General features: G+C 40.7%; 1 protein-coding gene across 1 annotated transcript; it reads left to right on the top strand.

The window, feature by feature from the left end:
- Positions 1–1,594: 1,594 nt before the first annotated feature.
- Positions 1,595–16,113, top strand: PRRG4 (proline rich and Gla domain 4; the record flags this gene model as incomplete). The annotated part of the gene is made up of 5 exons (XM_084229394.1): positions 1,595–1,700; positions 9,553–9,716; positions 11,107–11,155; positions 12,019–12,151; positions 15,879–16,113. The coding sequence occupies 5 exons, from the start codon at positions 1,595–1,597 to the stop codon at positions 16,111–16,113; spliced, it is 687 nt and encodes a 228-aa protein (XP_084085520.1).
- Positions 16,114–24,998: the final 8,885 nt, after the last annotated feature.

Raw genomic sequence — 24,998 nt, 5'->3', positions numbered from 1 at the left:
GGGTTGCGAAGCTGCCCCTCAGCCTCTGCGGTGCCGGTTCGATCCCCGGCTGCTCCCCGGCCGCTCCCCGGCCACCAGAGGAGGGTCCCGCATGGCGCGCAGACCTCTCCTGCCGCCCGCTGCTCCCCTCAGCAGTGTACTTCGGTCCTTCTGCCTGCTCTGCTCCCCGCTCTGGCTCTGGTGAATTCTCTCACCCTCCCACGCTTCTGACTGTACCCTGTGCTTGTATAAATAAATAAATAAATGAATGAATGAATGAATGAATGAATGAATGAATGAATGAATAAATAAATAAATCTTTAAAAAAAGATAGCTAATAAAAGTTAGGAAATACTGAGAATAAAATTAAAAATCTCTATGAAAATATACATATTGACACTTAAACCTGCTATCATAGAAACCACAAGACTACACATGCAGGCACTCTATAAACACAGCGATGACATCACTGAACATCAAATAGCCTCTGGAAATTTCCACTGCACACTCACGAGAGAAAGAGAATGAAAAAAGCAAATCAAATTTTGTAATCATAATGGAAATAGTTTCACCCCTTGAAAGAATCCTGGAGGCGTCCCGGAACTGGAGGACCACGTTGAGAACCAATGTGATCTATTAATTTATTTTCACGTCACTTCCCATTTCATATTACTAATAAAGTGTATTTTCTCTGATGACTATTGTGTGCTCATTCCTGGATCACCTGCTGAACTACGATGACCTAGAGGAAGGACAAGACCCTTAGCCTAATAAAGCAGGAGGCCGGGGCTCGACGTGTCAAATGCGCTTGGCTTAGCCCTGGGAACTGACATTGTTCGCTGAATTCGCAGACGACTCCTGATCTAGAAACGAATCCAAAACTTTGCCAAGGCGGGGCCAGCTCTGGCGGCAGGCGGCGGGGCCAGCCCAGGGCTGAGCGCCGGAGAGGTGGCAGCCGCGAGTGAAGCCAGGACGCCTGCCAACCCGCCGCGCGCCTCAGGTAGGCGGGCCCCGGGAGGAGGGGCGCGGCCAGGTGCTCCGCAGGTACCCGCCGCCTCCCTTCCCCACTGCTCCGCTCCGCAGTCCCCCGGGATCCAGGCAGGAACCCGAGCCGCGCGCGTCCCGTGCCAGACCCCGGGCGCCTGCTTCGCCGGTGCGCGGCCCTGCCCGGAGTGTCGCTGAGATCTGGGGGCACCGAAACCGAGGGCCTGGCGGTCTCAGGGACCACCCGACGACGGGGCTCTGTCCCGGGAGCATCTGGAACATGCGCCGGGAGCTGCAGGTGCGGGACGCGGAGGCTGGGCCCCGGCGGGGAACGGGTTACTCGGACGGGGCCTCCTGGGCGGACGGAGTCGGAATCCCACGAGAGCCAGAGGGTCGCCTGCGGCCACAAGTGCCCGCTCAGCCATCTGCCGAGTCCGGGGGCGCGCGCGGCATTTGTCCCCAGGCGCTCTTGGGGCCGCTTTCCTGGCGCGGGTCGGCCCTGGTGACCGAAACCACGCTCGGGCGCAGCCGGTGACTCAGTTCTCAGAAACTCCAGGGCTGAGCCAGGGGCTTCTTTGGACTGTTTTTTGATTTGTTGCTATTTGTTAGTTTATTTGACAGTTGCCAGACTATGTTTACGCTTCTGGTTCTACTCAGCCAACTGCCCATAGCTACCTTCGCGTTTCCTCCTTACACGAGAAGTCCGGGGGAGTCCAGGCATGCGGGAGAAGGTAAGCGTGCTTTCGTGCTTTTCAGGCCTCCAGAAAACCCCCTTTCGAACTGCAGCCTCGTCTTAGAGATCGCAAACGAGAAAGTGTGCTATGTGAAATTACATTCCCCCATCAATCATAGAAGCACTAAAACATCCTTTAGTTTAATTTGCGGCCTATTTGGTAATGTGGTTTGTTGTGTTACGTGTAATTTACACAAATTTATTTCTGCGAGTTTCTTTTGATAAATATGTGAAGACCTGGTTTGTGGTTAACGATTTCAACTTCTGAAAATCAGAGAGGGCGTTCTGTCTAGAGGAGACTATTTGGTAATTATAATTATAATTACTCCTTCCTGGAAAGATGGCATACAGGGAGCCTGAAGTCTAGTCCGGACTTGTAGTGAGACCCTGGGCAAGCTACTTGCTTAACTCCTTTCAACCTGAATTTTTTGCTGTTGTTGTTGTAAAATGATGCGAGATGAGGAGCAGATTGGTTCTGAGGTTCTTATTGATTTTATTTTTTTTAAAGATTTATTTATTTATGCATATAAGAACTGGGGTACAGCCCAGAGGTGTGGTGGGTGAGAGGATTCACCAGAGACAGAGTGGGGAACAGAACAGGCAGATTGACTGAAATACACTGCTGAGGGGAGCAGTGGGCTAGTCAGGAGAGGTCTGCAGCGCCATGAGGGAAGCTCCCTGGCAGGGGATCGAACTCAGGCTGCAGTGGCTGCTAATGGCTTCATAGGTTGTGTCTTAACCCCTTGCACCACCAGGGAGGCCCTCCTTATTGATTTTAAATTATTTGATTATCTGAATAAAGAATGATGATTATCAGAAAAGTAGATTTGGGGCTTGCTAAGCTTACAAGTTCACATCTTATGTGTTGGTTCCTGTTTCAAAAACAGACTAGTTCCTGTACACATTTAAAAAACTAATCTAGAAAAAAGCAAGGACAGCACACACACAAAAGGGTTTTGTGTGTGTGTGTGTGTGTGTGTGTGTGTGTGTGTGTGAGACCTTCGCTGGGGATCGAACTGGCGCTGCAGAGGCTGTGGACAGCCTCGCAAGCCAGTGCTCAACCGCTGAGCCATCAGGGGAGGCTACACAAAAGGGTTTTGACTTTCAGCTTTCTCCTATCTAGCACCCTACTAGTGCCAGGATTCGGGATCTACTTCCCCATATTTTCCTGTCCCTTATTCTTTCTCATTAGCTCCTACTCTGAGCTCATTTCATTTGGGGAGGATCTATTACACTAATAATCCTTGATGACTTATTAATCATTAATACAGCTTAGTATGTTAAGACTTCCTATGGGTGTGTGTGTATGTGTGTGCGCGCGGGTGTGTGTGGTTTAAGATAGCGCAATATCTTAACCTAAAGGACTCAAATCCTAATGGAAGAATACTAAGTAATTGGATAGGCTAGTTAGTGTCATAGGGAGATTTTGAAAGTAGATTCTTCTTAGGACCACCCAAGCACACTCATATATAAAGTTAATACTTCATGCTCAGTGGGACCAAATGGTGATACCCAAAGTGCTTGTGAGAGTGTTCATTCACATTATACAAGCATAAAAGACATTCTCAAGGATATCACCAACTGTGGAAGGAATGTGCACATAGAAGGTTGGTGATATCTGTGGGAGATGTAAATGAGGGCATACATACATATATATATATACTTTTTGGAAGATTTATTTGTTTACGCACAAAAGAACTTGGGTATAAGCCAGAGGTGCGGGAGTGAGAGGATTCACCGCAGACAGAGTGGGGAGCAGAACAGGCAGATCTACTGAAATACACTGCTGAGGGGAGCAGCGGGCAAGACAGGAGAGGTCTGCTGTGTCATGTGGGTTAGCTCCGCAGCTGGCCGGGAGTCAAACTCTTGCTGTAGTGGCTGGCAGTAGCTTGATGGTTCTGTCTTTAACCCCTGTGCCACCAGGGAGGCCCTATATATTTTTTAAATTGATTTATTAGTACATACTATGTGTTAGCTATGAGTTGCTTCATGCTATGTGCTGGCAATGCAAGGTTATGATCCCAACCTGGAGGACTTCTCCATCTGGTGGGGAGGCAGGGTGTAAAGAGATAGTCTTTATAAACTATGAAAGAGGTAGGAACAGAATGTTCAACAGCAAAGAAGAAAAGTGAGCAGCAGTATCTTTGCCTCAGAAGAGTTATATGGCACATAAGCCAATTTTCTCTATCTGCAAATGAGATATAATAAATGGAGATAAGAAAAGCAACTAGGAAAATACGACATCTTCAGCTAAATTCCGATAAAGCCCAAGGGTGGAGTTCAAATGACTCAAAAGGGAATTTATTTGGAAAACATGGGAAAGCAGAAGAGAGGAAAAGAATAGAATATCTGTGTTGGTAGATTTTTTTTTAAAGATTTATTTATTTATGCATACAAGAACTGGGGTGTAGGCCACAGTTGTGGGGGAGGTGAGAGGATTCACCAGAGAACAGAGTTGTGGAGCTGAACAGGCAGATCTACTGAAATACACTGCTGAGGGGGAGCAGTGGATGAGACAAGAGGTCTGCTGCACCATGTGAGTTAGCTCCCTGAATGGCCAGGGATCAGACTCATGCTACAATGGCTAGTGATAGCTTGATAGCACTGTCTTTAACCCCTGCACCACCAGGGAGGCATCTGTGTTGGTAGACTCGAAATGGCAGAATGTACAGACAGCTTTCTAGGAAGGTCTCCCAGCAGGAGAATAGAGATGGGAGGAGAATCAGAGGGGGCAGATACAAAAGAGCGAAGGTCAGTGCATTCTCAGTGTTGGCCAGAGGGAAAACAGGAATTCTTACCAGAAGTTCAGGAAATGGAGGTGCTGGGAAGTTTGATTCTTTCAATTAATTCAGGTTTACTTAGAACAGAAATAGTAAGGAAGAGTAAGGGACAGTATTTCTCCAGAGGTCATAGGTGAGAAATCGTTTGATAAGGCACTGAAGGTGGCTGAATTGGAACTTTCACACCAAGGAAGTGGCAAATAGCTGGTGGAAGGCACAGGCAATGCAGGGGTGAGGAGTCTTTTATTGGAATAAATATTTCAGGGGGCCTCCCCAGTGGCGCAAGGGGTTAGGCACCGCACTATGAAGCAATCTGCAGCCTCTGCAGCAGGAGTTCGAGCCCCAGACAGCCAGGGAGCAACCCACATGGCGCAGCAGACCTCTCCTGTCACGCCCGCTACTCCCCTCAGCAGTGTATTTCAGTCAGTCTGCCTGTCCTGTTCCCCACTCTGTCTCTGGTGAATCCTCTCCCCCTGCATCTCTGGCCTGTACCCCAGCTCTTGTATGCATAAATAAATAAATCTTTAAAAAATTAATATCATTTCAGGAATAAAAATGCTTCTGACTGTCTTACTTTCCTTCGAAAGTGAAAGTAGCTTTATTGACTCACATATGGCGGGCAGGGTGTGGTGTTTTTACAACTCAGATAACTTACTTGAACAGATGACTGTCATATTTGGTGCTTTTTTAGCAATAAAATTTAGAGATATGTAAATATCTGAGAAGGAGCATACAGAGGTTCTGTTAACTTGTGGTCATTTCCTTCCCACTACAAGAAAGTTGAGTTCATTCATTAATTTAGTAAGTAATTTTTGTTGTTGTTGTTTGCATAGAAGAACTAGGGTGTAGGCTAGAGGTGGGGGGGGGCAAAGAGGGGGGTAAAATGATTCATCAGAGACAGAGTGGGGAGCAGAACAGGTGAATTTACTGAAATACACTGCTAAGCAGAGCATTGGGTGAGACAGGAGAGGTCTGCTGCTCTATATGTGGGTTAGCTCCATGGCTGGGCATCAAACTCAGGCCATAGAGGTGATAGCGCTGAGACTTAACCCCTAGGCCACCAGTAAGTAATTTTTTTTTTAAGCATCTCTTTTGTGCCAGACACCACCATCCCTGTTTTGTTTTGTTTTTAAGATTTATTTATTTATGCATACAAGAACCAGGGTACGGGCCACATGCACGGGAGGGTGAGAGGATTCACCAGAGACAGAGCTGGGAGCAGAACAGGCAGACTGACAGAAAACACCGCTGAGGGGAGCAGCGGGAGAAACAGGAGAGGTCTGCTGTGCCATGTGGGATTCTCGCCTGCTCGCCGGCCGGCCAGGGTAGTACCCTCGCTGCAGAGGCTGCATACAGCTTCATAGCGCTGTACTCAACGGCCTGCACCATCAGGCGAGACCCCACCATTCCCTGTTTTTTTTTGTTTGGTTGTTTTTTTTGTTTGTTTGTTTTTGTTTTTGTGGGACCCTCACCAGCGGCGGGGGAACGAACCAGTTTTGCAGAGGCTGCGGCTCAGAGTTCAACCTTGCAGTTCAGCGTTCAACCGCTGCGCTGCCAGAGGAGGCCCACCATTCCCGTTTTAATGGCGCATTAGCAATGTGGCAACAAAAACATGCGTAAACATATAGCACACCCAATGGTGATAAGAGCTATGAAGAAAAACAAAGTATAGTGGTGGGTGGATAGGATGGAGTTTCAAGATAACCCTGAACAGAATACTGAAGGAGATAAGAGGGCAAACTGAGAGAAAGTTTTTTTCAGAGGAAATAGTAAGTACAAAGGCAGGAGAGAACCCGGTGTTGGAAGCCAGTATATCTACACCAGAATGTTCAAAACAGAACTATATGGGAGCCAGAAACTACTTAAAAGGTCATTGCAAGAACTCTAGTGAGAGATGAAGACATGGAAAATTTTTCACTTTACCTCCCTTTGGTAGGTGGCACAAAATCTACAAGACAGGGAAAAGAAAGAACAGAAATATTTCACTGGTTTACCTTTTAGAATATTTCTTAAAATGACTATTGCCAATTATTCCATTCTAGCTCCTTCCTGAATTGAGAAAGCCCATCTATTTTATTTATAACATAGAAACAAATAGTCTAGAATAGGGCCTCCCTGGTGGCCTAGGGGATAAGTCGCAGCACAGTTACCACTAAGGCCTGAGTTTAATCCTTGGCCAAGAGCTAACCCACACATGGGGCAGCAGACCTCTCCTGTCTCTTCCACTGTTCCCCTCAGCAGTGTATTTCAGTAGATTTGCCTGTTCTGCTCCCCACTCTGTCTTTGGTGAATCCTCTCATGCCCACACCACAGGCCTACACCCTAGTTCTTCTACACAAAAAAATAAAGAAGGAAACATAAAGAAAACACCTTAGAAAATAGTCTAGAATAGCACTGACCAATAGAAATGTCAACCACATAAATAATTCAAAATTTTCTAATAGCCACATTGAAAAATAAAAATAAATCAGTGAAATTAATTTTAATATTTAATTTAAACTAATATATGCAAAATATCATTTCTAACTATGAGAAATTGATGAGATATTTCACATTCTTTTTTTTTTAATGGAGTCTTTGAAATCCCATGTATATTTTATGGTTATGGTACATCTTAATTCAGACTGACTATATTTCTAGGACTCAGTGGCCATCTATGGCTAGTGGCTACTTGAGAAAAAGCAGCTCTATAAGACTCAGGCTTGGTTGGAAAAAATACCTTGGACAAGGAGCTAAGAATAAATGACCAACCTGAAGTCACTCACATACCAATATCAATATTTCAGGCCCTGTTATCTATCATCTTTTAATTGACTTCTGTAATATATTCTTCCTTTGGTAATAGCAGTGAGAAATAACAATATTTTTAAATTCTTTTAAACATTTGATGTAGTTCTCAGAGAGTTTCTTAGTGCCAGTTTTAGTAATGTGATCTGGAGCAAGATCACTGAATGTTTGTGACACAAAAACAAATTAAAAGTGTGTGGGCTTGGAAAATACTGCCATGGTGGGATATTTTGGTTTTGTGTCAACTGTGCTTAAGTCTCTCTGTTTACCATTTACATTACAAGTAAATGCAGAGGGAATCTCTTGAAGCATTCTAGACACATATTTGAGAGACTGTGTGGAAGAAACTGTTTCTTTGGGAGGGGCTGAATATCTTTTAGTGAATCTTATAATTAAAATACAATTTTGTGCCATATGACTTCACTCATATGGAAGATAAAGAAACAAAAATAAACAAATAAATAAAACAAACAAACAAAACACCCTTGGATTCTGACAGCAGAACTGGTTACCAGAGGGAAAGGGAACAGGGGCTAGATTAAAATAAGTAAAGGAGGGGCCTCCCCTGGTGTCTCAGCGGTTGAGTGCTGGGCTGTGAGGCTGCCTGCAGCCTCTGCAGCACCAGTTCGTTCCCAGGCCACCGGGGAGGATCCCACAAAAAAATAAATAAATAAATAAAGTAAAGGGGGACAATTGTATGGTGGTCGATGAAGTAGTAACAATTAACAAATATAAATCTGAACACCTGAAAAATAAAATCAAATGCACAAAAAAATAATGAAATACAACTTTGTTAACTTAGAAGGTTAAAGTGTTGTAAGTTTTAGTATTGATTGATATAATGACCTTAATTTGCATAATTGTTTAATTATACATGTTATAATTTTATAACTTAAAGAGATCTTAGTGATTATTTAGTTCATGTCCCAGTTTTACAAATGAGGAACAGCAACCCAAAGATAGAAGTGACTTACCCCAAGATATACAGTTGATAACTAAGCCAAATCAAAACTTATCTATACACGCAGCAGCAGCCACTGCCCAGAGCAGACTGCTTGCTCACATGCCTCCTTCACTTCCTCACAACCACGTCTGACAAACACCATATGGCTGAGATTGAGAAAGTTGATAAGTCAAAATTTCTAAGGCAGGGCCTCCCTGATGGCGCAAGGGCTTAAGTTGAAGCTCTATGAAGCTATCTGCAGCTACTGCAGCACGAATTCAATCCCTGGCCAGGCAGGTGACTAACAAGGCTCAGCAGACCTCTCCTGTCTTGCTCACTGCTCCCCTCAGCAGTGTATTTCAATCTGCCTGTTCTGCTCCCCATTCTATCTCTGGTGAATCCTCTCACCCCACCCCCCACACCTCTGACCTAAGCCCCAGCTCTTGCATGCATAAATAAATCAAATAAATCTTTAAAAAAAATTCCAAGGCAGAAATGCAAGAGAAAAATCCACTGACTTCCAAGGAATTATTAAACAGAAGACGCACCCAAATGAATCATAAAGAGATGTGCACCATCAATATACACATTGCACAAACATTGCCTTCTTATTTTACTTCTTTCGACTGTGTAACTTTGTAAAATGCAAAGAAGTTGGATCAAGTTTAAATGATTGTCATCAAAGAATAGAGAACTTACTGACAACCAAGGCCCAGCCTACCTTTCCCATCTATCTACCTGGCAGGAAAGAAAACGACTTTGCATGTTGATAAAGGAAGAAACTGAGTAGGCCAATAGTAAAATCTAGAGTAAAAACTAAGCTGGTCCACGGTGTCTTCAGGCTGTAAAATGCAGTTAGCATACCATTTTGTTGTTATTGTAAAAATGATTTAAATTATTGGAATGCACATGTTTTTAAAAATGCAGATTAAAAGTATTAAAAACTGAAAAAAAGAAAAGCAAGAATCTCTGTCTCTCTTAGTTCAATACTCTCTTCATTTTGGCAGATTAATTCTTCTTAGCCAATAATAGGGAACCTGTCTGGCCTGTTATTTACTGGAAAAATTATTCACTGGAGGCAAAAATGATATTTAAATATTTTCAGTTATGCTAATAATGTTGGACATAGCCAACTCAAATATTTTCTGGAAGGATGCTAATGTTTATGTCAAATTTATCAAAAATTATTTTTGCTGATGGTATTTCTTTTTGTCAGATTTTAAAACCATAAGAAAGTGTGGTATAATTAGACCACACGAAGAGTACTAGTCACTTTTTCCACAATTGAAACAGAAACATTTGCCTTATTTTTATCAATGTTTGAAATCTTTCTATTTCTCTATTAGTCTTTGAATCAAAAGAAGAAGCAAACCTTTTCATACATAGACACCTCCTGTATAATAGATTTGATTTGGAGCTCTTCACTCCCGGTGACCTAGAAAGAGAATGCAGAGAAGAACTTTGTAATTATGAGGAAGCCAGAGAGATTTTTGTGGATGAAGATAAAACGGTAATTTGGTGGCTGATGTTAAGTTAAATTGCCTGGAAATTTATTAAATTGTACTTAAGAAAATGGCACTTCTGTCACTAGAGATTTTATGCTTTAAATAAATCAGGTCTGTGTACCTATTATCTCTTCCTGTGGTCTTAACATATTAATTATTTAAACTTGGCTTTCTACTTAATTAACTGGGTTTATAGTAATCAGCAAATTATTCATTATGTTATAATTTAGTGTGGTTAATGTTTATTGTATTAAAAAAAACAATCACAGAGTGGTGAATGAACATCAGGAGATCATTTGTGTTAGTCCTCTGGCTCAGAGCAATTTCTCCTGTCGGTGACCTTACCTGTTTTGATTACTATATTTATTCTCAAATATTTATCCACAACCAATGTTGTCATTGACAAGTGCTCTGCTAGACACCAAAGATACAAAAATATATGGTCCCTGCTCTCAAGAATGTATTATTTGGTATAACTATGTAATTTAAGGGAGAAACTTTTGAAGTTCTCACTTAAAATATAATTAAATGCTGTTTGTTAATCTCAAAAAGGTACAAAATAAACAGGCAGCACTGTCTGTTACAAACTCATGTTCTTGAAGACTGTTAAGTGATCCAAACCCTTTACTTTTGTAGATTAAATAATCCAGCCTCTTTGTCCCTTCCTTATGAGTTCTCATTTTACATGTTGGGCAATCAGAACCTGTCCAGATAGCCTTTAATAGTAGTTGGTAATGGAACCTAGTTCTTTATTCTTCCATAATTGTGCCCAGCCTCCCATCCCCTGCAAGTGTCTGCTGCATCTGTTAGAGAAGGAAAACAAAGCATATACTTTGTAGTGGTGACCATTGAGATTGTGTTGTTTTTCACAAATCCTTTTCCTGATTTTATCTAATTGTCTTAAAATCCACTTCCTTTCTCTCATATAACAAACTGAGCTTAAACACTCAGATATGGCCCTCCAAATCAATAAATACCTTTCAACAAAATCTCCTGGCAAACTGAGGACCTCACTGAACTTAGGAAAATTTGGGTTCCTTTTCAAACATGATAATGAGTCTCCTATCTCAACTTCCATCTTTGGTATTTTCACTGATTCTCTAATGCAAAGGCTCCTCCTGATGCCTGAATGGGGGCTTTGGGCAGGTAACGGGAGAGTAATAGGGTTCAGCAGAATAGAGCTACCACTGGCAGTAATCCCCCGACCAGTTCTAGAGTTGGAAGAAACAGTTGTGGGTGTGGAACTTTAATAAAAGTGAGTCACCCCCTTGAATGAACTGGTATCCTACCAGTGGAACATGCCAAGAATTTATTGCCCCTGGTCTAGGTCATTGGTACTAAGTGAAATGATAATAAAGAAATTAAATAAACTTGTAAAATTTACCTTTCTCTTAGATGACATTTTGGCAGGAATATTCCATTAAAGGACCAACCACAAAATCAGGTATGGCAAGAATTGATGAAATGTAATGTTTTTCCCACACTCTGTCTGTTATAATACATTTAGTTTCATTGTTTGAGTTTGGCTGTTGCTCAACAAACAAGACTTGTAAATCCAAGGAAGATTTCTCAATTATACAAAGGGCTATCTAAGACAGAGAGGCCACATTCATCTATTTACACACTGAAAATCAAGTTTGGTGAGATACTAAGGAAATGAGATAATAGGCTGAAAGCTGTTTTAAACAATTCAGCTAAGTCAAGACTTGCATTGAATAAAAGAAGAACTCCATTAGTTTCAAGTAGTAAACTATTATAATTTTCCTTTTTACCATCACAAGTGAATAGAATCCTTTTGCTACTAGGTAACTTAAGACTGTTAGAATTAAATCAGTTCTGGTGAGGGGAGAATCTTTCTTTTATTTATATTATCATCTCTAGCTGCTTCTTGGTCTGGCAGGTTGTTTTGTTTGTTTACTAGTTATTTTATTCCCCTTAGGTGGGGTTCAACCATAGGGAAACTGTATTACATAACCATGTTTAATAAATTTCTTTTAATACATTTATCCTGGTCGTTAATATCAAAATGTGTCTAGTTGAACAAGAGATGTTTATTCCCCTGAATGTTCACTATTATCCATTTACCATGTCCTAAGGACCAATTCCAAAGAATTAAAACCATAACTGGGCTTTTAGGAAAGGTAATTTAAAATTATTTCAAGTTATGTCTTAAGCACAAAGACTTTGAAAAGAAATCAGCATTAATTATTAAATACTTAATAGTGTGCTTATACCCAGTGTTAAATTTATTGAGATCAGTTATTATATTTATGTAATATTTATGTTATTTTAATTATTTCTCTTAAGAAGGTAACAGAGAGAAAATTGATGTTATGGGCATTCTGACTGGATTAATTGCTGCTGGAGTATTCCTGGTCATTTTTGGATTACTTGGTTACTACCTTTGTATCACTAAGTGTAACAGGCAACCACATCTAAGGTAAGTACCTAGTAAAAATATTTTATTCATTCATTCATTCATTCATTCATTCATTCATTTATACAAGCACTGGGTATAGTCAGAAGTCAGGAGGGTGAGAGAATTCACCAGAGCCAGAGGGGAGAGCAGAGCAGGCAGACCGATGAAGTACACTGCTGAGGGGAGCAGCGGGCGGCAGGAGAGTTCTGCGCGCCATGTGGGACCCTCACCCAGCGGCCGGGGATCAAACTGGCGCTGCAGAGGCTGCCAGAAGCTTCGCAACCCAGCTCTCTACCACTGCGCCACCGGGGAGGCCCACAACATTTTATATTGTTATTTTTAAATGGATGTAGCAAATGCCTGCCTACTTTTTAATGAACTTTTTTTTTTTTTGGAGTAATTTTAAATATACAGGAAAGTTGCAAAGATAGCACAGAAAATTCCCATATATCTTTCACTCAGTTTTCACCACTGTTAACGGTATCTTATGTTTACTACAGTGCATTTGTCAAAACAAGACTTGTAAATCAAAACTGACCTTGGTATATTACATTTTTTTAAAGATTTATTTTTATTTATTGATACCAACAATAACAGGGGTGTAGGCCACAGAGGGGAGCACAGGCGGATCCACTGAAATACACTGCTGAGGGGAGCAGTGGGCGAGACAGGAGAGGTCTGCTGCACCATTTGGGTCAGCTCCCTGGCCGGGGATACAATTCATGCCACAGTGGCTGATGACAATTTGGTAGCGCTGAGACTTTAACCCCTGTGCCACCAAGGAAGCCCACGTACATTACATTTAACATTGCATTTAGTTGTTATCTCTCCTCAGTTTCCTCTATTCTATGACAGTTGTTTGACTGCCTAATTTAACACTTACAAAAACAGTTTAATTGTCTTATTTCTAAGGTTCTACAAAAGAATACAAATGTTAACTTGATATTTCAGTATTTCCTTCATAAGCAGGAGGCAGATATCAGTGTCTCCACATGGTTTCCAGAGGCAAGAAGTCCCTTTTTTTTTTTTAGTTTGTTTTTTTACAGATTTATTTATTTATGCTTAGAAGAACTGGGTGTAGGCCAGAGGTACAGGGGGTGAGAGAATTCACCAGAGACAGAGTGGGGAGCAGAACAGGTGTATTGACTGAAATACACTGTTAAAAGGAGCCGCAGGCGAGGCAGAAGAGGTCTGCTGTGCCATATGTAAGTTAGCTCTCTGGCCAGGGATCAGACTCAAGCCGTAGTGGTGATAGCACTTAAACTTAACCCCTAGGCCACCAGGGAGGCCCCAATAAGTCCCATAATTTAACTGAGTCACAGAATTAACAGATCTGGACATGAGGCTACCCAAAGAGAAGTAGAGTTATTTGTTTTTGATTCAACTATCTTTACTGATACTTACAATAAAAATAAAATGGGATAATAGACCATGAAATAAATCTTCATAAAATTTCATAGTCATAATTGTTTGCATAACAGAACCTCAGAATCCTTACCATAAGAAAAAGTTGTAATTAATCAACTCAGTAAGGTAGATGACTAAGTGTAGAAATAACCTTATCCAGGAGAAGCACCAGGTGCTAAACAAGTTATTCAAAATTGATGTTTATTTATCCCTGTTCACACTTAAAAATTCTGCAAACAAGCCCATGATGTTGATTAGGTGATGAAAGGGTTCTGGAGAGAGATGGTGGTGATGGTGTGCAATGTTGTGAATATAATCATTACCACTGAATTTTGAACTTAAAAATGGTTAAAATGGCAAAATTCATATCTATATTGCCACAATAAAAATGTTTCTTTGTTGTTAAGGTAAGAAAGTAGGACAACAGAGATGGAATTAGAATTCATCTATTAGAAGAGAAAAGCTGAAGCCATGAGAGTAGACAAGTTCTCTGAATGTGATAAAAGGGCAGAAGGCAAAGATGCCTAAAGGATGCCCTCAGTAAGGGTGTGAAGAAAAATATACTTGCAAAGAGAGCGGGGGAGTCCAACCCACGCTGGGATTCCTAACAACTCTGGGAGTCATTGATGTGACCTAGGGCCATGAACTAAGGAGTGTGTCGGAGAAGGGACAGAGAACCGATTGCACATACAGAAAACTGTAAAGGGGCTGCCTTGGCAAGCAGCATAGAGTAATGAAAATTCAGGCAAGCCCAGAATAAGGGAGGTTTGGGAAAGGAAGCACAGAAGTTTCAACTTGATTTATTGGAAAGTAGGCTGCAGATTAGATTTTTGCAGAGCGCAGCAGTCCTCCTGCCCGCCTGTGGCTATGCAGGTGCTGCTGGCAGTCAGCTTTCTCCCTCTGCAGAGCAGTGGCCCTCCTGCCTGCCTGGGACCTGTGACCATGCTGGAGCTTCTCTCCGCTGACCTCCCTTTGCAAAGCAGCAGAGGAAGCGCTCCTCCCAAGGCTGCCCGTCTGCTACTATGTAACCTCTCTTTTAACAAACTTTTCCCTTTCTTGTATCTGTGCAAGCATGCTTTACCCTTCCTTCCCTTTTATAATAAACCTGCCCTTTTGGATATAAAAAAATTTTTTTAAAAGATTTATTTATTTGTTTATACAAGCACTGAGTACAATCAGAAGCATTGGAGGGTGAAAGAATTCACCAGAGCCAGAGCGGGGAACAGAACAGGCAGACCTACGAAATACACTGCTGAGGGGAGCAGCGGGGCGCTGCAGGAGAGGTCTGCGCGCCATGTGGGACCCTCGCTGGTGGCCAGGGATCGAACCGGTGCTGCAGAGGCTGTGGGCAGCTTCGCAGCCCAGCGCTCAACCGCTGCACCACCAGGGGAGGCCCTATAAAATTTTTTCTTGCGAGAAAGGTGATGTGATGGAAGTACTATCTGGGAGGGATGGACCAATCAGCAGAACTGCAGGGGGCAGACAGAGGAGACAGACAGGCATCAGCTGTTATGATGATCTTTGTGGCAGTAATTTCCTTGACTTGCTGTGCCATCTTTCAGCAAAGCCTGGATTTGGTTTCACATCATGTTTTCAGAAAGTTTTAATTCGTGAGGAGGAGAAAAAGGAGGAGAAAAAGGAGAAAAAGGGAATTGTCTTGGGCCTCCCCGGTGGCGCAGCGGTTGAGCGCTGGGTTGCGAAGCTGCCCGCGGCCTCTGCGGCGCCAGTTCGATCCCCGGCTGCTCCCCGGCCACCAGAGGAGGGTCCCACATGGCGCGCAGACCTCTCCTGCCGCCCGCTGCTCCCCTCAGCAGTGTACTTCGGTCCTTCTGCCTGCTCTGCTCCCTGCTCTGGCTCTGGTGAATTCTCTCACCCTCCCGCGCTTCTGACTGTACCCAGTGCATGTATAAACCAACCAAACAAATAAATAAATAAATAAATAAATAAATAAAAGGGAATTGTCTTGTCTTGAACCCTAATTATAGTTTTCCAGACAGTGCCAGATGCTTTCCATAGAACGTCTTCCTCAGTCCACACAAAACAATTCTGTTGTGGTAGTTTTTATTATCCCCATTTTACAGAGGAGGACATTGAGTTAGGTAACTCACTTTTGTTCATATAGCTATCAAGTGACCGGTTCGGGTTTCATATCTGACTTCAAAGCTTTTGCACTTTCAAGTTACCAAAATTTTTCGGAGTTTATGGGAAAAACAAAACTGTTGTATGATAATAAATTGGGTTCAATTTTTTTTTATCACAATAGTCAGTTGGGTTTTTTTAATATTGCCATCATAACCTGAAAGTGCTGCCTTTCCTAAATCTAAAAGCTCTCTCTATTTAGTTCTTCAGCTGCCTACGTAAGAAGGAACCGACACACTCCTTCAATCATTTTCAGAAGACCTGAAGAAGTTTTCTTGTCCCCATCGCCTCCTTTAGTGGACGACACAGGACTCCCTTCTTATGAACAGGCAGTGGCACTGACCAGAAAACACAACGCTTCGCCTCCACCCCCATATCCCGGGCCAACGAAAGGGTTTAGGGTATTTAAAAAGTCTATGTCACTCCCATCTCATTAAGCCCACCTTGCTGTCTTGGTGGGATAGGGAAACTCATGTGATTTGAATACTTTGTTTTCCTGGGACCAAAAAAAAAGGACAGGTCAATTCATCCCTTTATGACAATCTGCAAGGAGGAAAGGAGGAATAAGCATGTGGACTGTACCACGGAAGTTCTCTTGGGATCTTGGACCTGAATTTTATCATAATCATTTTCTTGAAGTGAAGAGAGGAGCACTTTTTAATTTATTTTAATGGTTAAAATACTCTGTTGCATAGATGGCATAGCTAAAAGTGGTGAACTATCTGTAGCCTTTGTTCAGGTAAAGGTTGTGGATTTCCTGTGGTGATATTAAAGTTAGAATTTCTAACCATGAGGATATCCCAAGTTATAATATTAGACCCTCTTTTTATTAGGATTTCTATTTAGTTGGAAGCACTTCATAGAATTTCGTATTTCAGTATAAATTGGAAGATTTGATACAATCAGTTCATTTTATATTTTAAATTATTGCATAACATTTACCATATTTTACAGGTTTAAATTGTTAATTCTTGTCATCAGTCATTTTTTATTATGGAAGTGAGGTCAGTAGTTTTCTTTTTTAGGAAAATACTACTTGTTATAGAGTTAATTCTTCAGAGGGTGCAGGGTTGTATTGGCAAGAATTATTATACCAACAAAGAAGTAAATTATTATACTAACAAATGGGTCTCAAACTTAGAAATGACTAAAACTTGATAGTTACCCATGTTATTGACTAGTAATGTTCATTGCTACATTATGTACATATAACTGTATGTAGTTATTTATCTTGAAAATCTATTGAGCTTTATAAATAATAGCTTGAAAACCTAGAAAAGTCTTTTACTTTTCTGCTATAAAAGTAACATTGATTAAAGTTACCAGCAATCTCTGTATCTCCCAATGTCTGAACACAAAAGAAAAACACCATAGGTAATCTTTTTAAACTGCAATTTGTTTCTTCTTCTAACCCTATGTATCACCACTCTCTCCTTAAGAAAGTCATAAACTTCTGCTATAAACCTTTGAATGAATGTATGTGTACACAAATGTTTATAAATGGGTATGTACGTTTATGTGAATTTGTTTCCTCATTGTAAGAACTCAAGAAATAACACACTCCTGAGTTATAGAAAATTCTGTTGTGTTTTTGTCAGGTATTGCATTTTCCTATTATTTAAGACCACTTATAAAATGTTTTGTTTTATAATTTTTACAGAAGTTAGATGAAAACCCACATGTATTTGGTAATTGCTTCCAAATTAAATGTTTAGAAAGCACTTATCATAAAATAGTGTGCTGTGTCTCTTTAAAAACAGCATGGTTTTAAGGCAGGAAAAACATGACCTTAATCATTACAGATTGTAACAAGATTTTTATTTTAGATTCTCAGAGTTTCTTGCTTGTTGCAAAAATATCAACTGGCAACATTTAGATGTAATTAGGAAAAGTGGTCTTTTTTAAGTCACATAAATGCCTATAAGAATTTTGCTATTAATCATACCTTGGCTTTACATAAGCATTTTTCTCCATGTAATTTTGCACTTTACACTTTACTGTTGTTTTAATCCTCTTTAAAATATCATAGGCAAATTCTATATTGCTCACTTTGTAATAATCAAACTAAGGCATAGAAAGATAACTTGCCCCAAATTTAATGCATTGGTAGGAGCTAGGTTTAAAATGAATAAACACACTTTTCAAGTCAATCTTGCAACTATAGATTTCCACTGTCTCAAATAATGAAATTAGGAGATCTTCTTACATAATTCTAAATCTGCAAGAAATTTACAAGCATTTGCTCTATATGTGTGCATGTAGATAGGAACATATGTATTCTCACAATATGTATTTTTAGGATGAATAGAAATATAAGATCTGATATTATTTTATTGAATCATAATTTGAAATATTCCATGGGCTTGTTTACTCCCATTGACTCATAAGAGTATAACCGCAAAGTAAGCTTCAGAACCAGTGACAACCCCCTCAGCCCAGCAAGAGCCTCGATTTGTTATACAACATATTTAGTATAAAACTTGCTCTAACTTGAATGAATCTAGAATTCATCAAGATTGTGAAATCACTGATTTCTTAGAGTACCCAATGTTGAGCTCTGTTCTTTAAACATAAAACAAACAAAAAAAAATGGATAGAAACATAACTGAAAAATGCTGATAGTACTTGAAAGGAAAATGTCTCAAAATTATTCCCATATATGCAATATTTTGTCTCATTCACCTTTTCCTATTCCTCTTACAACTTTTGGTGGTGTATTTTTTAATATCGTTTGATTGATCTGTTTTGTTTCTTTCCAGTTGACCATTAAATCTATTTTGACCCAAGGTCTTATACATAGTTAAATCCATATCCCTTTAAGTTACAATCAGGAAATGAATGGAATATGGGTGTGAAAAGGGAGTTGGGCTAGGAAAAAAGACACATACTCTTTTATAAGGCAATAGCTTCAGGAGGATAGATAATTCTACACAGAATATTCTCTTTTCAAAGTGCCAAAAAGAGAGAGAGAGCACAAACTCTTTGTCAAAGTGTTGGTATCTATTCATAATGTGCTCTCTGAGAGAATACATAGACTGGAGTGAAAACTCCCATAACAATAAAAACAAGAGCAACAGTGTCCTTGGTGACTTTGGTTTCCTGTTTACCTATGAAATTCTAATCATTTTTTCCTACTTCTCAGATTACTTATGTGCATGTGTACTTTCCTATATGTACAAGTGAGATTTTTAATGTAAAATGTTTGTATGTACTTAACAAAAGGTCAATTTCATACTATTCATATTGTTTTTGTTCTAATTGAATGAGAGTTAAATTTTTATTAATTATTAGTTTTATTTGAAATATTGTGCATGGCATTTATACTATCACAGGAATGTCTAGAATTTCTGTAATTTTTCCTGAAAAAACTAGATTTTTCTGTGGATCCTGCATGTGTGACATTTTGGAATATGTTGACATATATTAATGCCTACCACCTTCTGTATTGTGTTGCTGCCAACATATTTTGCTTGTTTCCGTAACAGTTTAAGATAATTCAATACAAACATATCAGTATTTTCATTATTGGGAAAAAGCAACCCATTTTTGGAATGCTTTTTTTTTATAAAGGATATTAATGGATTTCCTATTCACAGACACTTTTTTATAATTGTAAATAAACTTTATACTAATATTTACTGCTTGTTTCATTAAGCACTCTTCTTTCTCATATAATGGTATAAACTGACATATGCCATTACAGGAATTAAATATGTACAGCACATTGCATGTTTTTGAACCAGTGTTCATTGCACGGTTTTGCTATACACCTTTCACCAGTGGACTATTTAAATGATTTGGCTGCAGTTGTGAAAGTGCCATTTTCTTTAACACATTTTTTTTAAAGATATAGCAACTTTATTTTTATTTTTGCATGGAAGAACTGGGGTGTAGGCCAGAGGTGTAGGATTCATCAGAGACAAGTGGAGACCAGAATAGGTGGATTTACTGAAATACACTGCTAAGGGGAGCAGTGGGAGAGACAGGAGAGGTCTGATGTGCCACAAGTGGGTTAGCTCCTTGGCCTGGAATCAAAGTCAGACCATAGCAATGATAAGGCTGATACATAACCTCTAGGCCACCAGGGAGGCCCTTTAACACAGTTTTGATGTATAATTTATTGTTTGAAGCAAATTTATAATATACTGCCTTTTAAAATTCAATTTCTTTCTGTAGCCTATATTGATGCATAATTTTTTTTTTTTAATAGAGGCATGCTTTTATTTATTTGTTTGCTGGTTTGTTTGTTTGTTTTGTTTATACATGCACTGGGTACAGTCAGAAGCGCGGGAGGGTGAGAGAATTCACCAGAGCCAGAGCGGGGAGCAGAGCAGGCAGAAGGACCGAAGTACACTGTTGAGGGGAGCAGCGGGCGGCAGGAGAGGTCTGCACGCCATGTGGGACCCTCCTCTGGTGGCCGGGGAGCAGCCGGGGATCGAACCGGCGCCGCAGAGGCCGCGCGCAGTTTCGCAACCCAGCGCTCAACCGCTGCGCCACCGGGGAGGCCCTATTGATGCATAATTTAAAAGTCTGAAGAAAATATAGTAATGTAATACTATATTACATTCCTTTTAGGAGTAGTAGTACTTTTAGGTTAAGAGAAATTTAATAAATAATACAAAGTATCATACACATAAATAAACACTGATTATTATAAAATATTACTTCCTGTTAAACATTGAGAGTATCTGAAAACTTTCGGATCAAATTGGGTTATGCATAAATGTTAGTATTTATATTCGTTAAAATTATTTTAATCAAGGCAATAAGACGATAAGCTATAAAAAAAGCTGTAAAAGACACATCTAATAAAATAGTATTATCCAAATTATACAAAGAACTCTTAAAAATCAACAATAAGAAAACAAACAACGCAATTTAAAGAATGGGCAAAAGACCTGACAGGTAGAGATACCTCACAAAAGAAAATATACAGACACAAATAAGCATATGAAGAGATTCTAACATTATATGTCATTAGCAATAATTCAAAACAACAAAGACTTACTATCACATCACAATTAAAATGATCAAAATCTGAAATACCAGCACCAAATACTGGTGACAATGTAAGGCAACAGACACTCATTCAGTGCCAGTGGGTAAGCAAATGGTACAGTAACTTTGGAAGACAATTTGGCAGTTTTTTTTACAAAATTAAACATACTCTTATATATGATCTAACAACCATACTCCTAGTTACCGAAAGGAGTTGAACATTTATGTGCACACAAAAACCTTACACAAATACTGAGTTTTTTAGAGCATCCAATGTTGACCCCACAATCCCTTAAATATTTAAAAGCAGAAATCCTTTAAATATATAAAAGTCAGTTTTATCCATAATTTCCAAAACTTGAAAACAGCCAAGATGTCCATTAGTGTGTGTGTGTCTAACTTTTTTATTTAACAATTCTGAAAGCTAGAAGTACAAGATCAAATCAACTGAGTTGGGGCCTCCCTGGTGGCCCAAGGGGTTAAGCACCAAACTATGAAGCAATCTGCAGCCACTGCAGCATGAGTTTGATCCCTGGCCAGCCAGAGAGCAACCCACATGCAGACCTCTCCAGTCTCTCCCACTGCTCCCCTCAGCAGTGTATTTCAGTCAGCCTACCTGTTCCTTTGGTGAATCCTCTCATCCCCACATCACTGACCTATATCCCAGCTCTTTTATGCATAAATAAATAAATCCTAAAAAAAAAAAAAATCAACTGAGTTGATTTCTTCTGAGGCTGAGGCTTCTCCTCAATTTGGTTTGTAGTCACCTTCTCTGTGTTTTCACACTATCTTCCATCTGTGTGTCTGTATCTTTAATCCTCTCTTCTTGGGGCTACACCAATCCTATTGGATTATCGGATTGGATCAAATTAACAACACATTTTAATTTAATTACCTCTTTAAAGACACTGTCTCTAAATACAGTCACATTCTGAATGCTGAAGACAGGCTCCAACACATGAATCCCATGAACACACATTTCAGTCCATAACACTGGCTTTCCTGTTGTTTTTGTTTACTAGTCTAGTTTCCATCATCTAGAACCTTTTCAAGTCTTTTTTTTTCCTCAATTCTGAGCTTTAGTGTGAGTTTTGATTTATTACTCCTAGCATCCAGTACCTCTTTTTTTTTTTTTTGTGGGACCCTCACCGGCAGCCGGGAACCAGCCGGCGCTGCAGAGGCTGTGGCCAGCCTCGCAGCCCAGTGCTCAACCACTGCGCCACCAGGGAAGTCCCTCCAGTACCTCCTTTCAATCTGGAGAGCTATGCCTCCCAACTTTAGAGAATTTTCTTGTATAATTTGTTGCTACTTCCTTCTCCTTTGTTTTCTTCACATTTTGCATGATTCCTGACAGTTGACTATTAGACTTCCTGGATTGATACACCATTTTCCATTTATTTCTCCTTCTGTTAAACTTTCACCATAATTTTCTATATTTTATCTTTCAATTCTACTAAAATCTATTGTTTAAAGATGGTCTTTTTTTTTTAAGATTTTATTTATTTTTACGTAGAACTGGGGTACAGGCCAGAGATGCGGAGGTTGAGAGGATTCTCCACGGGAAGAGCGGGGAGCAGGCAGATGTACTGAAATACACTGCTGAGGGCAACAGCAGGAGAGACAGGAAAGGTCTGCTGCTCCATGTGGGTTGCTCCCTGGCCAGCCAAGGATGAAACTTGTGCTGAGTGGCTGGCGGTAGGTATTTGATAGCACTGTGTCTTGAACCCCTGTGCCACCAGGGAGGCCTAAATCTTATGGGAACTTAACTGGAATTGCATGAGTGAATTTTTTTTGGTGTGTAGAATTTTAGAATAAGAATGAAATTGTTTCTCCACTGGACGGAGGATGCACTCATGGAAACAGAAGAGACTGGAGACATGTTGAACAAGAGACTCTGTTTCCCTAGAATTGGCAGAAATTTGGGAGCAGGTTTTGGACTGCCACAAGATTTTTGTGCTTCATTTATCTAGATGTTAACGAACTGAGAAATCCCATATCCCAAAATTGAATGTGATATCAAGTAATGATATGCTTGGTAATTGGTATACACGTACTAACATTAACATGCATGATAAATAATTAAGTAAACTCAAGATCTCGCCCAAACTACTTCCTTTACCAACATCTTACGTAAAGGTTTTGGAAACAAAGAAGTAACCAAAACAGAAGAAAGGATATAAAACAGCTATGTAGGAAGATTTCGGCTCAGGCAGAGTATGCTTTAGTGGTCTCATGCCGAAGCTGTAGCTGAGAGTTGTGGAAGATTTGGGAACCCACATTCCGCCACCCTTGATTTGAGGTTCAGTCCTATAGCAGCAAAACTTCTGGAAAATATTTGCTTTGAGTTGTGTTTGCAAGCCACCAGGACAACAGCAGTATAACAGGGCTATCTTAAGAAGTGAGATACTTTTTTTTTCTTTTCTTGCTGCTGTTGGCGCAGTGGTGGTTGGCAGCAGCTGCAGTGGTGGTGTGTGCATGTGTAAACCTCTTAAGTGACTGTGCTTCTCACATGGATGCACTTATATTTCACCCACCTTAGCGATGTCGACTAGAACTGCAAGTTAGGAAGGGCAAGGGAATGTTTTCCATGACTTCGATATGTAATTCCCTGCTTAAAAGATTCTTTTTTTTTTTTTTTTAAGATTTATTTATTTTATACAAGCACTGGGTACAGTCAGAAGCGCGGAGGGTGAGAGAATTCACCAGAGCCAGAGCGGGGAGCAGAGCAGGCAGAAGGACCAAAGTACACTGCTGAGGGGAGCAGCGGGCGGCAGGAGAGGTCTGAGCGCCATGTGGGACCCTCCTCTGGTGGCCGGGGAGCAGCCGGGGATCGAACCTGCGCTTCAGAGGCTGAGGGGCAGCTTCGCAACCCAGCGCTCAACCACTGCGCCACCGGGGAGGCCTCCTGCTTAAAATATTCTAACGGCCCTTTATTGTGAAGAAATATTTAAAGTAATTAAGTATTTGAGCATTATTGCTAAATATGGGACTATTTGAATGTCAGAATAAATATGGTAATGAATTGTAATCCTGTGTTCAAGGATCCATAGGCAGACATCACATTGATCGTTTGATACAAGAACACACAGGTTACAGAATTTAATATGCTGGTGGTTACAATTTGTTGAAGGAAAAGAATAGACAATGGAAAAAGGCACACCGTGCAGAGTATAAGGGAAACTAGGTGCAAACTTATAGTTGTCCTCTTCCAGTGGAGTCCTGCGGACATTAATCACGTGAAGTATTGCCAACCAGGGAAGCTCACCTGAGCCTTGGTGACCATGGTTTTTGTTGGGTTCAGTCACGTAAGCAAGGCTGACTGCCCTATGACTGACCTTAATCCTCCAGCCTCTCCAGAGGTCAAGCTGATATTGTGTGATCCAAAATCCCCACCATAAATCACATTGTTAGCATAAACTATCTGGTGTGACCAAGGTCTCAGGTAAACAAAGACACTAGTAACAGGTAGGATCTTATAAGTCACTGCACAAGAGCCTGGCAAGAGTCCAAACTTTCTTTGGAATGTACAGGTTTAAACAGCCTCAACCTACTAAGTTAATATCTTACTGCACAGATCATTGAATAAAATAAGAACCCATGAATTTATATTGAAATGCATGGAAAGATAACAAAAACTTCCTCATTGTAGAATGATTAGAGAAGGATTAATGGAGTTAGAAAAAAAATCACTCTCTCTTTGGTAACCATAATAACAATTGCTTCGGGCCTCCCTGGTGGCGCAGCGGTTGAGCACTGGGTTGCGAAGCTGCCTGCAGCCTCTGCAGCACCGGTTCGATCCCCGGCTGCTCCCGGGCCACCGGAGGAGGGTCCCACATGGCACGCAGACCTCTCCTGCTGCCCGCTGCTCCCCTCAGCAGTGTACTTCGTTAGTCTGCCTGTTCTGCTCCCCGCTCTGGCTCTGGTGAATTCTCTCACCCTCCCGTTCTTCTGACTGTACCCAGTGCTGGTATATATAAATAAATAAATAAATAAATCTTTAAAAAAAAAAAAAAAAACATGAATAAAAAAAAAAAAGCTTTAGGCTTTTTAAAAAAAAAAAAAAAAAAAAACAATTGCTTCAAGCAAGAATCATCAGTGGAGGGCCTCCCTGGTGGCGCAAGAGGTTAAGACACAACCTATGATGGGGCCTCCCTGGTGGCGCAAGGGGTTGGGACGCAACCTATGAAGCAGTCCGCAGCCACTGCAGCATGAGTTCGATCCCCAATCAGGGAGCTACCCACATGGCGCAGCAGACCTCTCCTGACTCGCCTGCTGTTCCCCTCAGCAGTGTATTTCGGTCAATCTGCCTGTTCTGTTCCCCACT

The sequence above is a fragment of the Talpa europaea genome, assembly GCF_964194135.1.
Source record: "Talpa europaea genome assembly, chromosome: 1".
Taxonomy (NCBI): domain Eukaryota; kingdom Metazoa; phylum Chordata; class Mammalia; order Eulipotyphla; family Talpidae; genus Talpa; species Talpa europaea.
The sequence above is the reverse complement of the archived record's forward strand: the minus strand, read 5'-3'. Positions and strand labels throughout refer to the sequence as shown.